Source organism: Heteronotia binoei, chromosome 21 (genome assembly GCF_032191835.1).
Source record: "Heteronotia binoei isolate CCM8104 ecotype False Entrance Well chromosome 21, APGP_CSIRO_Hbin_v1, whole genome shotgun sequence".
Lineage (NCBI taxonomy): Eukaryota > Metazoa > Chordata > Lepidosauria > Squamata > Gekkonidae > Heteronotia > Heteronotia binoei.
Window position 1 is genome coordinate 180,830,329 of NC_083243.1, and position 22,081 is coordinate 180,852,409.

General features: G+C 45.5%; 1 protein-coding gene across 1 annotated transcript in view; it reads left to right on the forward strand.

The window, feature by feature from the left end:
- Positions 1-22,081, forward strand: part of ERCC3 (ERCC excision repair 3, TFIIH core complex helicase subunit) — a 43,577-nt gene that overhangs the window by 7,824 nt on the left and 13,672 nt on the right. The window contains exons 5-9 of the mRNA XM_060261862.1: positions 3,492-3,627; positions 4,283-4,447; positions 7,907-8,111; positions 10,113-10,427; positions 18,525-18,709. Of these exons, the coding sequence (XP_060117845.1) occupies positions 3,492-3,627; positions 4,283-4,447; positions 7,907-8,111; positions 10,113-10,427; positions 18,525-18,709 (1,006 nt within the window). The remainder of the gene's footprint in view (positions 1-3,491; positions 3,628-4,282; positions 4,448-7,906; positions 8,112-10,112; positions 10,428-18,524; positions 18,710-22,081) is intronic.

The window sequence follows — 22,081 nt, forward strand, 5'->3', positions numbered from 1 at the left end:
GGCCTTGCGGAATTGGGCAAGATCCCGTAAGGCTCTAACATCATCTGGGAGTCGGTTCCACCAGTGGGGGGGCCGCAATAGAGAAGGCTCGTTCTCTGGTAGCCTTCAATCTCGCCTCCCTCGGCCCAGATGATTACATAATCAGGGCAGCAATGTCGGTTTTAACACATTACCCCAATCCTAAGCACTTTTACTAGGAAGCAAGTGCCTCTCAATTCGTTGGGCCTTCTGAGTAAACATTTCTTATTTGCAACTAGGAAAGGATTAATTCCTCCTTCCTCTAGGGAGGCAGGGCCAGTTGAACTTGCCTTAATCCCTCCCTTCAGAGTGAGAACTCTCAGTTATTGATCCTAGCTAGAGATGGGCAGAAACCAGGAAAGGCCAGTTCAGTCCAGAACTCATGGTATCAACCCCCCCAAACAAAAAATTCACCTGAGCTGAACCAGTTCAGGTGGCGCCAGGCCCCTCCCCCAGTGTGCCCATGTCTGGAAGTGACACATCACTTCCAGGTGGCATCAGGTCCTTCCCCCAGAAGTGATGTGAACATGTCACAATGTGCTAGTGTCACGGATGATGTGAGCACACTGGGGGCAAGGCCCGATGCCACTGGAAGTGACATACCAAACAGTGAGCTAAACCAAGTAGAAAAGCTCAGTGAGCGAGTGGGGAAGGCATCTTCCCTGAATCTTGGGTCGCAGAATCCGAACTGAGCAAAGTCCGGCCCAGACTTTGGCTTGGGTTTGGGTCTATACTTAACCCTTGTTCTGGCTACAGTTGAAATAAGGTGGTGATTAAGGCTCCAGGGTGGCAGGTCCAGAGTCATCCACAAGGCCTAGACAGACAGTGAAAGCAATTATTAGAAAATAAGTAGTCCAAAACTGTGGGTCTCTCCTCCCTTCCCCCAAGCCGCTGCCAGTCTGAGTAGACAATACTGACTTTGATGGACCGAGGGTCTGATTCAGTATAAGGCAGCTTCATATGTTCATATGTTCAAGCCAAGATACCTCAAATGAATCCTAGTCAGTTTCTCTCTCTTGTCTCTCTCACACACCCACCACATACACACACGTGTGTGTGCGCCTATACTAAGAAGAAAGGGGACATTTTTCTAACTTCACCCTCCTGCCTCCAAGCATTTGCGTGTTAAAAGACTCCTTAGAGCAAGGGTGTCAAATTTGTTTGTTATGAGGGACAGATCTGACATAAATGAGACCCTGTTGGGCCGGGTACCTATTTAAGATTAAGTAGCAGAGAGATAAATTTTATAAAGAACACAGACAAACACAAATATATATATTTAAAAAAACTTAAAACATTAGCACTCATTGGTCTGAAAGATGCTCTCTTTGTATTTCTACCATGGGATCCAGGGAACTCAGCAAATGAAGCTCTTTCCTTCCTTCCTCAGGGTGCTAGGAGGGGGGGGGGAACAAGGAGCCTCAGCCAATAGAAGGAAGAGAGACTTGGCCCAGTAGCTCTGCTGTGCAACTCAAAGAGCCTGACAAAGCAAGCTATTCCTCCCCCCCCCTTTCCAAGGGAGGAGCCTCAGCCAACGGAGAAAATAGAGGTTTTGCTCTGTAGTTCCTGTGCAACTGAGTATGCCTTGCAAAGCAAGCTGTTACGCAGAAGGAAGCAAGATATAGGGAGAAGGAAGCAGAGGACAGCCAATTGCTTGGGGACCTGATAGGAGCCCTCCAGGGGCCTGATTCGGCCCCCGAACTGCATGTTTGACACCCCCGTCTTAGAGGGACCTTCTTAACTCATCCCCTTATGGTTCATTGTTTCCCATTGTGTGGATTGTTCCTTGTTCTAAGGGCTCAAGTCAAGGACATGCATAGAGCAGGAACTCAGTCATCTCCCTCTATGTTTTTCAGGTGCTACGAGAACAGCACCTCTGGTAGGGATCTTTTTACTTGCCCAGGTTATGAAGTCACTGATGTGGAGTGGAGATTATTCCAATACTGTGTTTTCCTGTGGAAAAATTTCTGCCCCACAAAAATGTAGTCTGCTTATCTATAGCTGTCACTGTTGTGTTGCAAATCAGTCAGGTTAGATGGGCTAAATGTGAGATATTAAGTATGGACAAAACTTCAGTGCTTGTACATGGTCCAGTGCTTGCACATAGTGTGTTTGCCTTCTTTTGCTGGCAGGGGAATGTGCAGACAAATCACAGTTGACTTAACGGCGATCCTGTGAGGTTTTCAAGGCAAGAGGTATTTAGAGGTGGTTTGCCATTGCTTGCCTCTGTGTCACAACCCTGGTATTCCTTGGGGGGGGGGTTTCATAGAAGGAAAAATTGGACTTGGCATCAAGTTATCTTCTGTTCATTTAAGGATAGCAAGCAGACCTCTGTCAAGAGAAACAAATTCTCATTGAAGGTAGGAGTGAGACTCACATTTGTTCAGAATCCCTACGTGTCCTGTGTCATGGGCCCTGAGGAGGGGGAGCTGGAAGGGTTAACAGACCAGGAAGAACCAACAGCTGACCCATCAATCACTCTCCCCACATTCCAGGCACCCACTCCGGCTGTTGACAATCAGCCTCCTCCTAGCTCTCCCCCTCCCATCTCAAGAATGCGCAGCTGGCTTCGGAAAACACTGGCAGAACGCAGGCATGCAGCATGCCAATGCTTCCGATCTTTTAGTCCTGAGTTCTAGAATTACGACCACCCAGGGAGCAGGCTGATTGAGGCTCCCATATAACTCACACCCGGGACTTGGCAACCTCGTGGAAGCAACAAGTTGATTCCCTGGCTTGCGTCCACGCTCCTTTCTGATTCCAGTTCCTGACCGGGTTGAATTCCTTGGCACCCTGACGCTTTGGCTTTGGACACTGACTTCTGCTTCTGGTTTGCGATTTTGCTGTGGTGACTCGGCTCCTGCTTGACTTTGGACCGGCTTTAGACTCCCTCCTGCCTGCGCCCTGAGAACGTGACATCCTGTATAGGAGATTCCTTATGTTTATTATCTGTCCATTCCAGAAAGGGACCGATCTAAATTTCAGCAGTGCACTTTGAAACAGAGTGGTTTTAAATTTTTTAAATAGTGGTGTATCTTACGCAGTCATAGCTGTGGACAAATTCTTTGTTTAGTTCTCTCCCAAGGTCTGGTAGGGTTTCATCTCCAACGGGGATACAGGTGGCCCTTCCTTCTCAGTTGGAGGGGGTTAATGTTTTCCTGCCTGATATTTTGACATTAAGCAGAAAAAAAACTCAATAAGTTCACCTTCGCTTTTAAGAATACTGCAGCTGACTATGAACTGTGCCATAGCTTCATTGTGGGCACCATACCAACCTAAGGGAAATATGAAGTGTTAGGAAAGTTGCCTGTGCAGGCAGGTCTTTCTAAAATCTATGGATTCTGCTTCCATGTCTTTGCTTTCCTAGGTATTTTGTAGAAAGTACCCATCCTGAAGTCATTCAGCAGCTTCTCCAGGACCAGGTTATTAGAGATTGCTGGCTGAGAAATGCTTCCATGTCTTTGCTTTCCTAGGTATTTTGTAGAAAGTACCCATCCTGAAGTCATTCAGCAGCTTCTCCAGGACCAGGTTATTAGAGATTGCCGGCTGAGAAATGCGGAGGGGGAAGAAACAGAACTCATCATGGAAACATTCACAAGTAAATCAGCTGTACGTTGGAACCGCAGTTCATCACTTTAATACTAATTTTATTTACTATCAGGATCATATGAGTGATGTTGGGAGATCTGTGGATGGATTTCCTGTGGGGTTTTTAATCAGTAATAGCTACGGGGGAGGCCTGATTTGGATTTGGGGATGAAATTTTAATCCTTTCCCTCTTGCTGTTTTCCTCACTTTCCCTTCCAGGAGCAATTATTTGTCCCACAGAGGAAAATCTACAGGAAATTGTGCAGTGCCTGTATATGTCTATCTGTGGGACAAAGGGCTGAGATCTGGGAAACGGTATAGAAATTAAAACAAAATCTTTGTACCCACTATGACTCAAGTTAAATTGCCCCACAATGCTGTTTGCTGTTTTTAAAAAACTACAGATCTTCTAGTATTCAATCCAGTATATTCCGTGAACTGTGAATGGCAAATGGGTATGTGTCGTGTCAATTTGGTATCTATTCCCTTTCACCCGTACATTCTTCTGAGTTTCCAATTGCAGCTCAAGCATGTAGAACTATCAGCAGAGTATTCATGTAGTGTGTATACTAGCACTTCAGATGGTTATTCACACACCAGACTTGATAGTTAATCCCACTAGTGGAGTTGTAGGCCCTTTTTGCCATCGTTTGCTATTTTTGAATTCCTGTTCTAGATTTCCAAGTCCACTGAAGGGGGCAGCGGTCCCTCAACTTCGCAAGGGACCGATGCTCAAAGCAAATCAGATGTCCCTGCTGACTTATTTGAGTTTTATGAACAAATGGACAAGGATGAAGAGGAAGAGGAGGAAACCCAAACTGTATCATTTGAAGTGAAACAGGTAAAACACGTTATTTGAAGATTCCTCCATTGACGTATGTTTTTTCTCATAGCCATGCTTCAGATATTATGGTCTGGGACCTGCCTACCTTAGGGACCGTCTCTCCCCACATGTCCCCCAGAGAGTGCTGAGGTCGGGGTCTCAGAACCTCCTTATAATCCCTGGGCCAAAGGAGGCCCGTCTGAAAGCGACCAGGGACAGGGCCTTCTCGATTGCATCTCCCTGTTGGTGGAATCAGCTCCCGGAGGAGGTGAGGGCCCTGCGGAACCTTGAACAGTTCCGCAGGGCCTGTAAAACAACCCTCTTCCGGTTGGCATATAATTAACTGTGAGCAGAATGCCTGAATATTAAATCTTAAACATCAGATTACTGAATATTGGAAATTTGAAGGACTGATTTAAGGAATAGTAGCATAGTGTATATCGATGTGAGTTTTATGTATTTTTAGGCTTTTATGTATTTTATTGTATAATTTTAATTGTATTTAAATCGACCTTTGTTAGCTTTTATTGTTGTAAGCCGCCCTGAGCCCACCTTGGTGGGGTAGGGCGGGATATAAATCGAATAAAGTAAAGTAAAGTAAAGTAAATATTAATGGCAAATCGTTATTTGTTGTGAGGTGAGGAAGCTGGGGTTCATTGGCTCTAATGAAAGACTTTGGTTCCATCTGAACCACGAGCTATGGTCCTTGCAAGCCAGAATTTCAAATTCTGGTTTGGTCTGGGTTTACAGGAAAGAGACAAACTATAGTTTGTGGTTCTGACAGCTAATGGCAAACTGGAAGCAGAAGCCCGAGGAAGAGATGAAGCACATGGCTGGCAAGAACTGTCCAAGAATCTTCATAGTTAGTGGTCGTATCTGAACCATGTCTTTGTACACTGAATATAAATTAATTCATTGTTACATAGCAAGGCTCCTTTTGATGGGTGGTGTCCCCCTATGGTTCTCAAGACAATACCACCCCGCTCCATTGCATGGGAGAAGAAATGTGATATTGTTCTGCATCTTGAAGAGTTCCTAGACTCAATGGTGCATGTGAGCCCTATTTGCCTTACGGAGCTTTACATTTGGATTTGAGACTGCCGCTTACTACCTTAGCCTTGGTATCAACATAAATTCCAGTATGCCAGAACTGTGTTATGATAACCTTTAGGACACAGTAGAATTTCCTATAAGTCAGTGAGACCAAATTTGTCTTAGGCATGACTTTTATTGAAATATGAACCTTTGTGGTCACTAGCACACTTCACAGCTGGTGTGATGGGAAAGTGAGGCCATTTTAGCACAAACAGTAGCTAGTTTAACAAGGGGAAACTATGTTTAATATTCTTTAACTCCTGTGCTGTTTACACTACAGAAGAAGGTTAAAATGAGGGAGGAGAAGAAGGTTAAAATGAGGCGGCTGCCTGTGCCATCAGGAAAACAGTCGGTCACTGAATATGATCCTTCTGAGGGAATCGTTCTTTCTGGTTCTTAAAAGTTGGCATTTGGTATCAAAATACAGCATTCCCTTCTAAATAACCCCTTAAGGTGATGTATGCTCAGTCTGGGAAGATAGTCAGCATGAACCTGAACCTTACTAAGTAAGAATTAACAAGGATGCAGTATGCCAGTTAGGAGAGCCAGTTTGGTGTAGTGGTTAAGTGTGCGGATTCTTATCTGGGAGAACCGGGTTTGATTCCCCACTCCTCCACTTGCACCTGCTGGCATGGCCTTGGGTCAGCCATAGCCCTGGCAGAGGTTGTCCTTGAAAGGTAAAGGAGATTGTGAGCCGCTTTGAGACTCTTTGGAGTGGAGGGCGGGATATAAATCAGGACTGCCAAGTTTGTAGCATATGCCCCCTCACCCACTGCCGGTGTGATCTCCTCTGCTCCTTTCTCACTTGCCCCACCTCACGCCTCCTGGCTGCCAACCACCCCCGCATGTTTGGGGAGGGACGGTGGCTCAGTGGTAGAACATCTGCTTGGTAAGCAGAAGGTCCCAGGTTCAATCCCCGGCATCTCCAAAAAAGGGTCCAGGCAAATAGGTGTGAGAAACCTCAGCTTGAGACCCTGGAGAGCCGCTGCCAGTCTGAGTAGACAATACTGACTTTGATGGACCGAGGGTCTGATTCAGTATAAGGCAGCTTCATATGTTCATATGTGTCCTGACTCCCTTTAAAACACCCACTGGTGCTGCCTTGCCCCACCCCTGGTGCAGCCATCCTAGATCTCCATGAACTCATCAAAGTTATGTCTGAATAAGTGTGCTTGGCACGTGGAAGCTCACACTTTGAATAAAACGTTGGTGGTCTTAAGGTGCCGCTGGACTCCAACTTTGTTCTCTTGGTTCATGCCAACACAGATACCCACCTGAATCTTATCTTCACTGTTAGCTGGAATGAAGTATGGAAATAATATATACATTGAAACATTTGGCACAACGTGAAGGCATGAATCTGATAGAGGAACCAAGTGAACATTATTACTTTATTATTGGGACAGAATCATAAACTGTATTTGAAACGTGCAAAACATCATTGGGCCTGGGAATAATACCCAGTTCTGCAGCATTTCTGTGCAGCTGTCTTTTGAAATACTTTGTTTTAAATATAGCAAAATGCCATTTTTCTCACCTTCCAGGAACATAGCTGTGCTTTATTAAAGACCTAATGAAGATGAAGAAGAAAAAGATATTGGATTTATATCCCGCCCTCCACCCCGAAGAGTCTCAGAACGGCTCACAATCTCCTTTACCTTCCCCTCCCCCACAACAGACACCCTGTGAGGTGGGTGGGGCTGGAGAGGGCTCTCAAAGCAGCTGCCCTTTCAAGGACAGAGGCTCAGAGCGGCCTACAATCTCCTTTCCCTTCCTCCCCCACAACAGACACCCTCTGAGGTGGGTGGGGCTGGAGAGGGCTCTCACAGCAGCTGCCCTTTCAAGGACAGAGGCTCAGAGCGGCCTACAATCTCCTTTCTCTTCCTCCCCCACAACAGACACCCTGTGAGGTGGGTGGGGCTGGAGAGGGCTCTCACAGCAGCTGCCCTTTCAAGGACAGAGGCTCAGAGCGGCCTACAATCTCCTTTCTCTTCCTCCCCCACAACAGACACCCTGTGAGGTGGGTGGGGCTGGAGAGGGCTCTCACAGCAGCTGCACTTTCAAGGACAGAGGCTCAGAGCGGCCTACAATCTCCTTTCCCTTCCTCCCCCACAACAGACACCCTGTGAGGTGGGTGGGGCTGGAGAGGGCTCTCACAGGAGCTGCCCTTTCAAGGACAACCTCTGCCAGGGCTATGGCTGACCCAAGGCCATTCCAGCAGGTGCAACTGGAGGAGTGGGGAAACAAACCCGGTTCTCCCAGATAAGAGTCCGCACACTTCACCACTACACCAAACTGGCTCACTACACCAAACTGAACAGAAGAGTAGCAAAACTTTAATAAGAGTACCTTTTGTCATTTTTGTGCCCCTTTTTACTTTAGGAAATGATTGAAGAACTTCAGAAGCGTTGCATTCACCTGGAGTACCCTCTGTTAGCAGAGTATGACTTCAGAAACGATTCCGTGAATCCTGATATCAACATAGACTTGAAACCCACAGCCGTTCTTCGACCATACCAGGAGAAGAGCTTGAGAAAGATGTTTGGGAATGGCCGTGCGAGATCTGGTGTCATTGTCTTGCCCTGTGGTGAGTTGATTAGAATTCTGTTCTTCAACTTACAGTGCCGGCCCGATGCATACTTGCCTGCCAGTATTCTCCAGTGAACATAGCGGGACTTATTTCTGGTAAATATGCCTACCGTTGCCCTGCCAGGCTTTGACTTTGCAAGGGCATTGGTTACACTGAAGCAGAGCCTATTTGCTGGAGGCAAGGGTATTGACGGGAATGCTTATAGGCTGTTATGGGAGGGACGGTGGCTCAGTGGCAGAGCATCTGCTTGGTAAGCAGAAGGTCCCAGGTTCAATCCCCGGCATCTCCAACTAAAAGGGTCCAGGCAAATAGGTGTGAAAAACCTCAGCTTGAGACCCTGGAGAGCCGCTGCCAGTCTGAGTAGACAATACTGACCTTGATGGACTGAGCGTCTGATTCAGTAGAAGGCAGCTTTATATGTCCATAAGGTATCCAGTAAGTGGGGTGGGGAGGGTGGCTGTACCTGTTATCAGGTATTGGCTTAGTAAGAGGGCGGGGGAGAGGGGGGATGAGCGAGACACAAGCAGAGGCTAGCCTGTGAAACACACAAAAGAGGTGAGGAGCACTGTTATGTATGTGAAGGTATGCCTGGACATGTTGGAGGGACAGTGGCTCAGTGGTGAGCATCTGCTTGGTAAGCAGAAGGTCCCAGGTTCAATCCCCGGCATCTCCACCTGAAAAGGGTCCAGGCAAATAGGTGTGAAAAACCTCAGCTTGAGACCCTGGAGAGCCGCTGCCAGTCTGAGTAGACAATACTGACTTTGATGGACTGAGGGTCTGATTCAGTAGAAGGCAGCTTCATATGTCCATATTGCTGCATGCGTGTTACACTTGTTATCCATTGTTTTGTCCTAAGCAGCTCCACACATAGTTCCAAAGTGGTCTGCCTCCTTGGCTTGAGCAGTAGCGCCATCTTGTTTGGTTTGAGCACAGTGTAGTAGATTTTCTTAAAGATTATTAACAAGGGGTTTTTTTTTATTAATTACAATGAAAGATAGAACAGGTAACAACAAAGATTATCCATAAGATGAATATACACAATGCAAAGGTCTAAAATTATACCGTAAACCTAGTTTGTCTGTTTCGTTTGGAATTTCTTCCTGTACAGTTAAATGCTCCAATATAGGCAACCAAATTGCTTCAGAGTTTGTCTAGTAGATTTTCTGAGCTTTTCCATGTGCTCGTGGCAACAACATTAAGGAGGGTTTACTTTGTATAACCTTTACTTCTGAAGTAAGCATTCTCTTACTTAGAGTGCTCCTGAATAACTTAGGAGAGCCAGTTTGGTGTAGTGGTTAAGTGAGCGGACTCTTATCTGGGAGAACCGGGTTTGATTCTCCACTCCTCCACTTGCACCTGCTGGCATGGCCTTGGGTCAGCCATAGCTCTGGCAGAGGTTGTCCTTGAAAGGGCAGCTGCTGTGAGAGCCCTCTCAGCCCCTCCTACCTCACAGGGTGTCTGTTGTGGGGGAGAAAGGTAAAGGAGATTGTGAGCCGCTCTGAGACTCTTCGGAGTGGAGGGCGGGATATAAATCCAATATCTTCATCTACCTCACAGGGTGTCTGTTGTGGGGGGGGGGGGAGGGAAAGGAGATTGTGAGCCGCTCTGAGACTCTTCGGAGTGGAGGACAGGATATAAATCCAATATCTTCATCTACCTCACAGGGTGTCTGTTGTGGGGGTGGAAGGTAAAGGAGATTGTGAGCCGCTCTGAGACTCTTCGGAGTGGAGGGTGGGATATAAATCTAATATCTTCATCTACCTCACAGGGTGTCTGTTGTGGGGGAGGAAGGGAAAGGAGATTGTGAGCCACTCTGAGACTCTTCGGAGTGGAGGGCGGGATATAAATCCAATATCATCATCATCATTAGTGAGATTTATCTGTCTATTTGTTTCAGGGATTTTTGGTGTCCTTTTCCTCTTTGTCTTATGAACAGTGGTTATTTTTACATAGATTTTGTTGATGATTCCTTGTTTTTGTCTCCCCCCTCCCCCCCAGGTGCAGGCAAATCACTTGTAGGAGTGACAGCTGCTTGTACGGTCCGCAAGCGGTGCCTGGTGCTGGGCAACTCTGCGGTCTCAGTGGAACAGTGGAAAGCACAGTTCAAAATGTGGTCCACCATAGATGATAGCCAAATCTGTCGTTTTACTTCAGATGCCAAAGACAAGCCAATTGGCTGTTCCATTGCTATCAGCACCTATTCCATGTTGGGACACACAACAAAGAGGTCGTGGGAAGCAGAGAAAGTCATGGAATGGTTGAAGAGTCAAGAGTGGGGCCTTATGATTCTTGATGAAGTACACACCATACCTGGTAAAGAAACCATGTTCCCATCTCTGAACAGTGCCTCTCTCCCCTGTCAAGTCCAGCATTAGTAAGCTATATAGTTCCCAATGGTTTTATTCTGTAATATGATCTGGGCTGGGTGGCACACTGCTTCACAGAGCAATACATTTTAAATATTGGTGGTTTGACATGATGGCTTCTTTTCAAGGTTTCTCAAAACAAGTAGAGCATACTTCTTATATTGCTTAGTGCAGGTTGCTGTAGTTCCTCTGATTTCACTAGTGCTGAAAGAAGTAACATGTGGAATTCACTGCCACAGGAGGTAGTGGTGGCCACAAGCACAGCCACCTTCAAGAAGGGTTTAGATAAAAATATGGAGCACAGGTCCATCAGTGGCTATTAGCCACAGTGTATGTGTGTATATAAAATTTTTTGCCATTGTGTGACACAGAGCGTTGGACTTGATGGGCCGTTGGCCTGATCCAACATGGCTTCTCTTATGTTCTTATGTGACAGAGTGTTGGACTGGATGGGCCATTGGCCTGATCCAACATGGCTTCTCTTATGTTCTTACGTGACAGAGTGTTGGACTGGATGGGCCATTGGCCTGATCCAACATGGCTTCTCTTATGTTCTTATGTGACAGAGTGTTGGACTGGATGGGCCATTGGCCTGATCCAACATGGCTTCTCTTATGTTCTTACGTGACAGAGTGTTGGACTTGATGGGCCGTTGGCCTGATCCAACATGGCTTCTCTTATGTTCTTATGTGACAGAGTGTTGGACTGGATGGGCCATTGGCCTGATCCAACATGGCTTCTCTTATGTTCTTACGTGACAGAGCGTTGGACTTGGTGGGCCGTTGGCCTGATCCAACATGGCTTCTCTTATGTTCTTATGTGACAGAGTGTTGGACTGGATGGGCCATTGGCCTGATCCAACATGGCTTCTCTTATGTTCTTATGTGACAGAGTGTTGGACTGGATGGGCCATTGGCCTGATCCAACATGGCTTCTCTTATGTTCTTACGTGACAGAGTGTTGGACTTGATGGGCCGTTGGCCTGATCCAACATGGCTTCTCTTATGTTCTTATGTGACAGAGTGTTGGACTGGATGGGCCATTGGCCTGATCCAACATGGCTTCTCTTATGTTCTTACGTGACAGAGCGTTGGACTTGGTGGGCCGTTGGCCTGATCCAACATGGCTTCTCTTATGTTCTTATGTGACAGAGTGTTGGACTGGATGGGCCATTGGCCTGATCCAACATGGCTTCTCTTATGTTCTTACGTGACAGAGCGTTGGACTTGGTGGGCCGTTGGCCTGATCCAACATGGCTTCTCTTATGTTCTTATGTTCACTCAATATGATCCAGCGTACAGCATTTGGACTCCTGTATGACTTTAGCTAGTGTGCTCCTTAGTTGCTCAGAATCTTGCACTGTCATTCAGTCTCAGGATTCCATCTGTAAAATAAGAATAACTGGTAATACAGTCAACTTTCCAACAAAAACTTGGAATCAGGTCCCCCAAATCATTTGTTCATAGAAGATCGTTTTATTCTTAACAATATGGGGTGTTTATTTTTCTGTACCCAGGCATATGGAATTTTTTTTTAATATTGAAATTGATATAAGAACATAAGAGAAGCCATGTTGGATCAGGCCAACGGCCCATCCAGTCCAACACTCTGTGTCACATAAGAACATAAGAGAAGCCATGTTGGATCAGGCCAATGGCTCCTCCAGTCCAACACTCTGTGTCACACAGTGGCCAAAAATTTATATATATATACACACACACACACACACACACACACACTGTGGCTAATAGCCACTGATGGACCTCTGCTCCATATTTTTATCTAACCCATTCTTGAAGCTGGCTATGCTTGTAGCCGCCACCACCTCCTGTGGTAGTGAATTCCACATGTTAATCATCCTTTGGGTGAAGAAGTACCTCCTTTTATCCGTTCTAACCCGACTGCTCGGCAATTTCATTGAATGCTCACGAGTTCTTGTATTGTGAGAAAGGGAGAAAAGTACTTCTTTCTCTACTTTCTCCATCCCATGCATAATCTTGTAAACCTCTATCATGTCACCCCGCAGTCGACGTTTCTCCAAGCTAAAGAGCCCCAAGCGTTTTAACCTTTCTTCGTAGGGAAAGTGTTCCAAACCTGTAATCATTCCAGTTGCCCTTTTCTGCACTTTTTCCAACGCTATAATATCCTTTATGAGGTGCGGTGACCAGAATTGCACACAGTATTCCCAATGAGACCACACCATCGATTTATACAGGGGCATTATGATACTGGCTGATTTATTTGTTTATTATTTATTTATTATTTATTTAAATATTTATTTATTTTGCCGTGAAGTCAGCTAACTAACAGCAACCCCGTGGGTTTTCAAGGCCAGAGGTGTTCAGGAGTAGTTTGCCATTGCCCACTTCTCCATCATGACCTGGATTTCATTGGTGGCCAACCCTGAGATCAAGGCTAGCTTGGGCTATCTAGGTCAGAGCAGATATTTAATTAGAATTTTTTTTAATATATATATATATATATATATCCTGATGGCAGTTTGCATCTGTCATTCTCGTCATCAAAGTTTGAAGCCTTCCTCCAGCCTAGGAAGCCATTCTCCTATGGCAATGGTTCTTCTGCCCTGGGGAGAGTCACATCTGTCTGAGGAAAGCTTCCAAGGCTGGAGAAAGGTCGCTGCGTTTGCCGAGGATGGAGACTTTGCTGAGTGGGAAGCAGTAGAATATAAGTCAGTCGAATCCTTTTGTATTTTATTTGGATGTCAGTATTTTCTGAGTCAGATAAGCACACATAGTGTTGAAACTTAAGGTTATGAGCACAGTAGATTTCTGTTTGGGATTGAAAATACCGTGGAGAAGACCACTGCTGTACCTCAAACACTAATAAGGCTTGAGCAGTGCTTGTAGAGTTTTATGGAATACAAGTGGGAACCCACAACGACTTGCAGGAGGCATCTCATTTCCTCCTTCCCCACTATTTCCTCTTTTCTGAAAGCCCCCATAGCCTTTCCCCTTTTCCTGCTTTTCTCTTTCTAGTCAGGGCCTGGAGATCCCCTGGATCCACAGTGAATCTCCCAATGACAAAGGTCAGTTACCCGTTAGGGAAATTCGTCGAGATTTGGGGGTGAAGCCATGGGAGGGCAAGGTTGGCGGAGGTATGTGATCTCAGCAGCATATAACGTCATAGAGCCTGCTCTCCAAAGCAGCTGTTTTCCCCAAGACAACTAATCTCTGTCATGTGAAGATCAGTTGTAATTCTGGTAATCTCTAACCTGCACCTAGAGGCTGGCAATCCAGGTTCCCATAGAGGAAATAGCTGCTTTGGAGGATGGAGTTTATGGCATTGTATCCGTCTGAGGTCCCTCACCTCCTCCAAACTCCACTCTACCCAGGCTCTACTCCCCAAATGTCCAGGTATTTCCTAATCTGGAGTTGGTAACCCTATTTCCTCCCCAACCAACAGCCAACCTACATTTATCTGCCCTCTGTCTTTCCTGCCAGCAGCCCCTACCAAGGAACACTGTGACCCAGTTGTGAGGTGCCAACTATTGGGCCAAACCCACTTACATAGTGGGGAACCCTCAAGGACTTGTGGGGTGGCACCTCACTTTTGCCTGTATCTCCTCCCCAAACCATTTTCTCTGTCCCTCCTCCTGGCAAAACTGATATCCTCTCCCCTTTCTCTATTCTATTCTCAACTTCTCAGCCATTCACCAACCTTCGTTTTATCTGTGTCCCATGTTCTGCTATATTTATTATTTATTTACTTCATTTATACCACAACTTTCTCCACAGTCGGGACCAAAGCAGTTCATATTATTCTCCCCTCCTCCCTTTTTATTTGCAGAATAACCCTGTGAGGAGAGGGTCTTGGGCCTTTATACTTATGGGACCATCTCCCATTACAACCCCCATGCCCTGCCAAACTTGTTTTGTTTCTGCAGGGCATGCAAAGCTGAATTATTTAGGTTGGCCTTTGGAGGGTAACCACCGTGTTTGAGCTGTTTTAATAGTGACATGATGACGATTAGGGGAGGGACGGTGGCTCAGTGGTAGAGCATCTGCTTGGGAAGCAGAAGGTCCCAGGTTCAATCCCTGGCATCTCCAAAAAAGGGTCCAGGCAAATAGGTGTGAAAAGCCTCAGCTTGAGACCCTGGAGAGCAGGGGAGGGACGATGGCTCAGTGGCAGAGCATCTGCTTGGGAAGCAGAAGGTCCCAGGTTCAATCCCCGGCATCTCCAACTAAAAAGGGTCCAGGCAAATAGGTGTGAAAAACCTCAGCTTGAGACCCTGGAGAGCCGCTGCCAGTCTGAGTAGACAATACTGACTTTGATGGACCGAGGGTCTGATTCCGTATAAGGCAGCTTCATATGTCCATGAAAGCCATGTTTTAATAATTTAGTGTTAATTATTTTATTTTTGTTATTTGTTTTTGTTGTTTTTACCTTAATGGTTTTAATGTTGTAAGTTGCCACAAAACCTTTCGGATGAGTTGCAACTAAAAACCAAATAAATAAGTTTGTGACTGGTCTGAAATCACCCAGAGAGCTTCCGCAACAAGATGGGAATTTGAACCTGGGCCTCTTCCAGTCCCTTCTGAAGCTCTAACTGCTACACCACACTGGCTTTTAGAGGGCAGCTTGTGCTGAACAGGAGCAAACATACTGGCCTACATGAGTCATGCGAGTCAGGTGGTATCAAGTCACTCAGTTCCTTTCAGGCCTAGGGTTGCCTCCCAGAATTACAACTGAAGACAAGATGATAGAATCTGTTCCTATTGATAAAATTAGTGTTTTGGAGGGTGGACTTTATGGTATAATATCCCACTCTCCTGTCTCCAAACCCTGTCCACTTCTCCACCACAACATTTCCAGGACTTTACCAACTGGATCCTGAAACTCCTTCAAGGCCAAAATAGACCTGGAAAGGAAACTGTCCTTTCCCCTTGCCTTTTTACTCACAAAAACCCAGCCTGGGATGTTGTGGTTGCCTAGCAACAGCCACTCAGGCAATCTGTTGTTTGAAGGTACAGGTGCTCTTATCATTTTCAGGTGCTTTATACCTCCCCATGTATTTTTTAGGTTTCACATTTTTCTGCAAACCCTCTTCAGGTTTATAGAAAGATACGTCTTGCCCCTTCACAGCACCAGTCATGGTATCTTAAGTATCCAAAAATCTGGCCGGTTTCAGTTTTATTACAGTCCGTGACCAGAGCCAACTAATAAAACAAAAAATTATCAGGTATATTGGTATACAAGTTAGTAGGAGAGCCAGTTTGATGTAGTGGTTATTTGTGCGGACTCTTATCTGGGAGAACCGGGTTTGATTCCCAACTCCTCCGCTTGCACCTGCTGGAATGGCCTTGGGTCAGCCATAGCTCTGGCAAGAGGTTGTCCTTGAAAGGGCAGCTGCTGTGAGAGCCCTCTCAGCCCCACCCACCTTATGGGGGGGGAAGGTAAAGGAGATTGTGAGCCGCTCTGAGACTCTTCGGAGTGGAGGGCGGGATATAAATCCAATATCTTCATCTACCTCACGGGGTGTCTGTTGTGGGGAGGAAGATAAAGGAGATTGTAGGCCGCTCTGAGCCTCTGTCCTTGAAAGGGCAGCTGCCGTGAGAGTCCTCTCCAGCCCCACCCACCTCACAGGGTGTCTGTTGTGGGGGGAGAAGACATAGGAGATTGTAAGCCACTCTGAGTCTCTGATTCAGGGAGAAGGGCGGGGTATAAATCTGCAATTCTTCTTCTTCTAGTTAAAACATAATAATAGAATGTATCAAAAACTAGATAAAATTACACCATTGTGAGAAAGATATCTAAAATACATAAGTAACAGCACAGATAACCATTTTAAAATTTGAACCTAGAAATCTAAAAAACAAGAGCTATCTAATAAGCCTCCTGAAGAACCTGAATCAGGGCTCAAAGGGGCAGTAGTGAAATTCATTGCACACTCTGATTGCCTGAGCACAGAATCTAGCAGCTAGTTTGGTAACAACTGAGATTTCATCGGTTAATAACTTAAGCGTATCTGGTCCGACCCTACCACAGGATTGTCTTAAAAGGAAATAATTGTCTCATCTCAAATTTATTTATAGAAGGGGCAGCGGGAGGGGGGGGGATGTCCCAACTTCTGTTGTTTTCACCTCCGGTAGAGGGCAAGGGCAAATCCTCTCAGAGTACGCAATCTTCTTGTATCTCCCTTCCAAAATCACGGACGGCATGGCAGCACATCTGAACAGTGTAAAAACCCTCCTTTAATGGGAAAATCTGGAGTTTTAAGGTATTGGACCATATGCTATGATGTATTTTGTCTTCTCAAGGGCTCTGAAGCGTGGAGACTTCAGATGTCTTGTTGCCTAATTAGATCCCAGGAGGCAGCTGTGTTGGTCAGAAGCAATAGCATAAAGCAGTAGACAAGTGGCACCTTTAAGACCAACTAAGTTTTATTTAGAATGTAAGTTTTCGTATGCTCTTAAGCAGACTTCATCAGACAAAATGGGAATGGCAAGCAGCAATTCTTAATATTGAAGAAGATATTGGATTTATATCCCGCCCTCCACTCTGAAGAGTCTCAGAGCGGCTCACAATCTCCTTTCCCTTCCTCCCCCACAACAGACACCCTGTGAGGTGGGTGGGGCTGGAGAGGGCTCTCACAGCAGCTGCCCTTTCAAGGACAACCTCTGCCAGAGCTATGGCTGACCCGAGGCCATTCCAGCAGGTGCAAGTGGAGGAGTGGGGAATCAAACCCGGTTCTCCCAGATAAGAGTCCGCACACTTAACCACTACACCAAACTGGCTCTCTATAAGTGGGCAAGTGTGGAATCATGGGAATGTTTTTAGCAGATTAAAAGAATCACAAATAGGGATCTGTGTTTGTTAGCGTAGGGCAAAACGGGGTTGAAAAAACACTGGAGGGTGATAAAAAGCAGACTGCTGTTGTAGGTACGGATGCCATAAATCTAGGTAACATTCTGGCTTTGTTAGTTTAAACAGAGAGCATGGTTTCTCAAGAGATTATAACATCCATATAGTTTGCCATAGGATGGATTGGTATATGCAATAAGGCAAACAGCCAATATCCCCCATTTGAGTATGTCAGTACAAAAAACCAAATATTCTGATACACTGTTCTAAAAGAGAAATAATATAAGTTAGGAAAACAGAGTGCATTAAAGTATAGTGGAAAGTGGGTTAGTATATGTAATGAGACAAACAGCCCACATCCCTCATTTGAGCATGTCAACACAAAAAAACATTATTCTGATACACTGTTCTAAAAGAAATACATTGGAACACTGTGGATGCACAGCTATACTCAGAGTTGGTTTAGCATACGTAATGAGAAAAAAAACCGATATCCCTGTTCAGTCCTGGGGAGGTGTTCGTTTCAAGTTTCATGATAATTTGTAATTCAGCAATTTCTCTCTCCATTCTGTTCTTGAAGTTCCTTTGCAGTAAAACAGCTACTTTGAGGTCACCCAGGCCAGCTCAGTTGGTAAGAGTCTTGTGTAACGAGGGGAAGATGTCCTTTTGGATTAATATGTATCTTATGCCATTGGGAAGCGAATGTCAACAGAATCCTCGCTTCTCAGCCTTTTGGCTAAGATCAAGTGTAGTAAAACTGAATCAGTAAGATCTTCTTCGTGGTCTCTGTGCAGTCCCACACATGGGTTTTCCCACTGGGATGAACCCGACCTCGGAGAATTCAAAGCTAGCCTAGGCGTTTATTTTGGCACACATTCCCTCCCGCTCTGGGGAGCAGGCATCCACTGCGCATGCCTGGAGCGAGGGGAAGGCGCTCCACCCACCCAGTTGAATTCTCCAATGTCGGGTTCGTCCCAGCGGGAAAACCCATGTGTGTGACTGCACAGATGACCACTTGAAGATCATCAGTTACAGGTAAGCAACCTGTTTATTCTGCTAAAAATGTAGGTCTCCAGTCTCTGCAAAAGGGCTGATTTTTTTTTGCATGTACTTCATGTAATCTAACATAAATTAAGCACGTTGAGCCCTCACTGAAACGTTTTTTTCCCCCTACATTCCTTTTAGAAGCTAAATCATAATCTGTTCTCGTGTGATTCTTTAGCAAAAATGTTCAGACGTGTGCTCACCATTGTGCAAGCCCACTGCAAGCTTGGCCTAACAGCTACCCTCGTGAGAGAAGACGACAAAATCGTGGACTTGAATTTCCTCATTGGGCCTAAGTTGTATGAAGCCAACTGGATGGAGCTACAGAACAATGGCTATATTGCTAAAGTCCAGTGTGCTGAGGTAATGAATGCCCTGCTCGTTGCCAGTGCTGTTGCCCTTTCTGGACTGCTGAGTGTTCAGAAAATTCTCAGATCCAGACTTACGAACCAAAAAAGTCAATAGGAAACCAAAAAAAGCCTGTCAGAAGTTGTAGAGGTTTGCCTTTGCTTAGCCTTCTGTGGCGTAGAAATAGCATGATGAAGGTAAGTTAACTTTTTGCGCAAACATTTAAAAAAACACATTCGCCTTGAGAAATATTATTAGCACGCTGTACGTGATTTTCAAAACCACTTCATTTAGAAACAGCTTTTTAAAATTCAAATATTTGAAAAGTGGTTTTTTGTTGTTGTTGTTTTTAAAAGAGATTTTTTATAGTGGTATAAAGAGTGTCCTTTAGTGTAATGTCAAGCACGCATACAGGTTTAATCACGGACGTTAGTTGCACAGGAGCTTCTCCAACTTTTCTCTAGTAGACCAAAGGCAAAACAGAAATCTGTGTCTAAGCTGTCAGCAATTTCTAGCGAATCCGAGCAAGGCTCTGCAGCTGAACATCAGTTATGTCCTTGCCTCCGTTTTATTTGAGCCAGGGTATGCGAAAGTCGATTCAAAACTTTCTTTGCTACAAGGGCTAGAACGTGTAAAGCAATCCATGGATTATTCAGCATTAATAAAGCTACCTTGAATTCGTCATTGGAGAAAGGTGGCCTATAAACATTTAAAGAAAAGCGTATTTTAAACTTATGCAGTAACTGTTGTCATCAGATTTCATGCAGAAGGTGAATGCTGGGCCGTGTTGCTGCAGCTTCTGCAAAAATCTCATCAGAGCTCATACCTGTCTGTATAACTCAGTTTCAAGGCAAGAGTAAGATAACCAGAAGACCACATTCACAGAGGATAGGTAATCTGTCAAGTGAGCCCTTATTTTAATTTACTGGGTGCAAGGAGCAGAGCTCTTTGCAAGAGACTTCTCAGAATGAATGCAGTGACTCAGCCCAGTAACTGATGAGAATTCAATCCTTGCTGAACTCTGGCCCCTGTTCAGTGGATTTTCTTGATTTTTTTTTTTAAAGGCTGGTTCTTGAAACCTTCCCTATGGGCTGTAATGTTACTGTGTGGCAATGGCTTCTTTTCCTACAGAAGTCGAAACGAGCAGATTATTATCCAGTTCCTCAAGCTGTCTTTTGAACACACAATATTTCCTAACATTAAATCTGTAGCTTCTGTCAAATACAGTGGGCTGGATCCTAGGCTTCTGTGAACAGAGCTGAGTTTCTACGCGCAAGTTTTAGCACCTTCCCACTCCCACAGCCGTTTTCCTGTGTCCCCACTTCACCCCAGAAAACCACCCCGTCCGTTATGTTGTATGACACGGGAGGGATGCAGCAAGAAGGCATCTGCCAAAACAGCCTCCTTTGTCTCCTCATGCACAAGTGGTGAATTAAAAAGCTTGCACAAGTGTGGGGGAGGGATTTATTTAATTGTTGTTGCTGTTATTTCCCCCCACCCATTATGATGTATTGGTCTAGAGCAGGAGTGTCAAACTCATTTGTTATGAGGGCCAGATCTGAGATAAATGAGACCTTGTTAGGCCGGGCCATGTCGGGCCAGGCCGTGTTTGTACCTATTTAAGATTAGGTAGCAAAGATAGAAACTTCATAAAGGGCACAGACAAACACAAATATATATTTAAAGACACATAAGAACATAAGAGAAGCCATGTTGGATCAGGGCAATGGCCCATCCAGTCCAACACTCTGTGTCACACAGTGGCAAAAAAAAAAAATATATATATATATATATATACACACACACACACGCACACACACTGTGGCTAATAGCCACTGATGGACCTCTGCTCCATATTTTTATCTAAACCCCTCTTGAAGGTGGCCATGCTTGTGGCCGCCACCACCTCCTGTGGCAGTGAATTCCACATGTTAATCACCCTTTGGGTGAAGAAGTACTTCCTTTTATCCGTTTTAACACGTCTGCTCAGCAATTTCATCGAATGCCCACGAGTTGTTGTATTGTGAGAAAGGGAGAAAAGTACCTCTTTCTCTACTTTCTCCATCCCATGCATTATCTTGTAAACCTCTATCATGTCACCCCGCAGGCGACGTTTCTCCAAGCTAAAGAGTCCCAAGCGTTTCAACCTTTCTTCATAGGGAAAGTGTTCCAGCCCTTTAATCATTCTAGTTGCCCTTTTCTGGACTTTCTCCAATGCTATAATATCCTTTTTGAGGTGCGGCGACCAGAACTGCACACAGTACTCCAAATGAGACCGCACCATCGATTTATACAGGGGCGTTATGATACTGGCTGATTTGTTTTCAATTCCCTTCCTAACTGAAAACAGATCAGCCAATATCATAATGCCCCTGTATAAATCGATGGTGCGGTCTCATTTGGAGACATTTAAAACATTAGCACTCAGTCTTTCTCCCATGGGATCCAGGAAACTGGGCAAAGGAAGCTCTGGCTCCTTCCTTCCTTCCTTCCCCAGAGGACTGCGGGGCGTGGAGGGTAGAGAAGCCTCAGCCAATAGAAGGAAGAGAGGCTTGGCTCAGTAGCGCTGCTGTGTGATTGAAAGAGCCTGGAAAAAACAAGCTCTGCCTTCCCCCGCCCTCCAAGAGAGGAGCCTCAGCCAATGGAGAAAATAGAGGTTTTTCTCTGTAGCTCCTGTGCAGTTGAGCAAGCCTTGCAAAGCAAACTGTTATGCAGAAGGAAGCAAGATATAGGGAGAAGGAAGCAGATGACAACCGGTTGCTCGGGGGCCTGATAGGAGCCCTCCAGGGGCCTGATTTGGCCCCCAAACTGCATGTTTGGCACCCCTGGTCTAGAGTGTCCTCTCTACTCTCAGCAGTAGATTTTCATAGGACCCAGCAGATTGCTAGGAGAAGGCACTGGCGGTTTCTTTGTGAACTTGCCGTCTTTCCTGAAGCACAGATCTGTATGGTCTTAGTAAAGATTATGGTAATACGTAGAGTTTTTTTCAGAATTCAAGCCACAGCATACCCAGTGGGAAATTCTAATCATGAGCTGTATTCCCTTTAAGCTGAATTAGAGTGATCTAGCTCAGGGGTGGCCAACGGTAGCTCTCCAGATGTTTTTTGCCTACAACTCCCATCAGCCCCAGCCAGCATGGCCAATGGCTGGGGCTGATGGAAGTTGTAGGCCAAAAACATCTGGAGAGCTACTGTTGGCCACCCCTGATCTAGCTTACAGTTTTTTAGCCTTCAGCTCACACATTTTTGTCTTAGCTCAGGAAAAATGGCCCCAGAGCAAATTAGTACATTAGCTCACAACTTTAATGCCAGTAGCTCACAAAGCAGAATTTTTGCTCACAAGACTCCACAGCTTAGAGAGAGTATTGCTCACGAGCCAGTTTGGTGT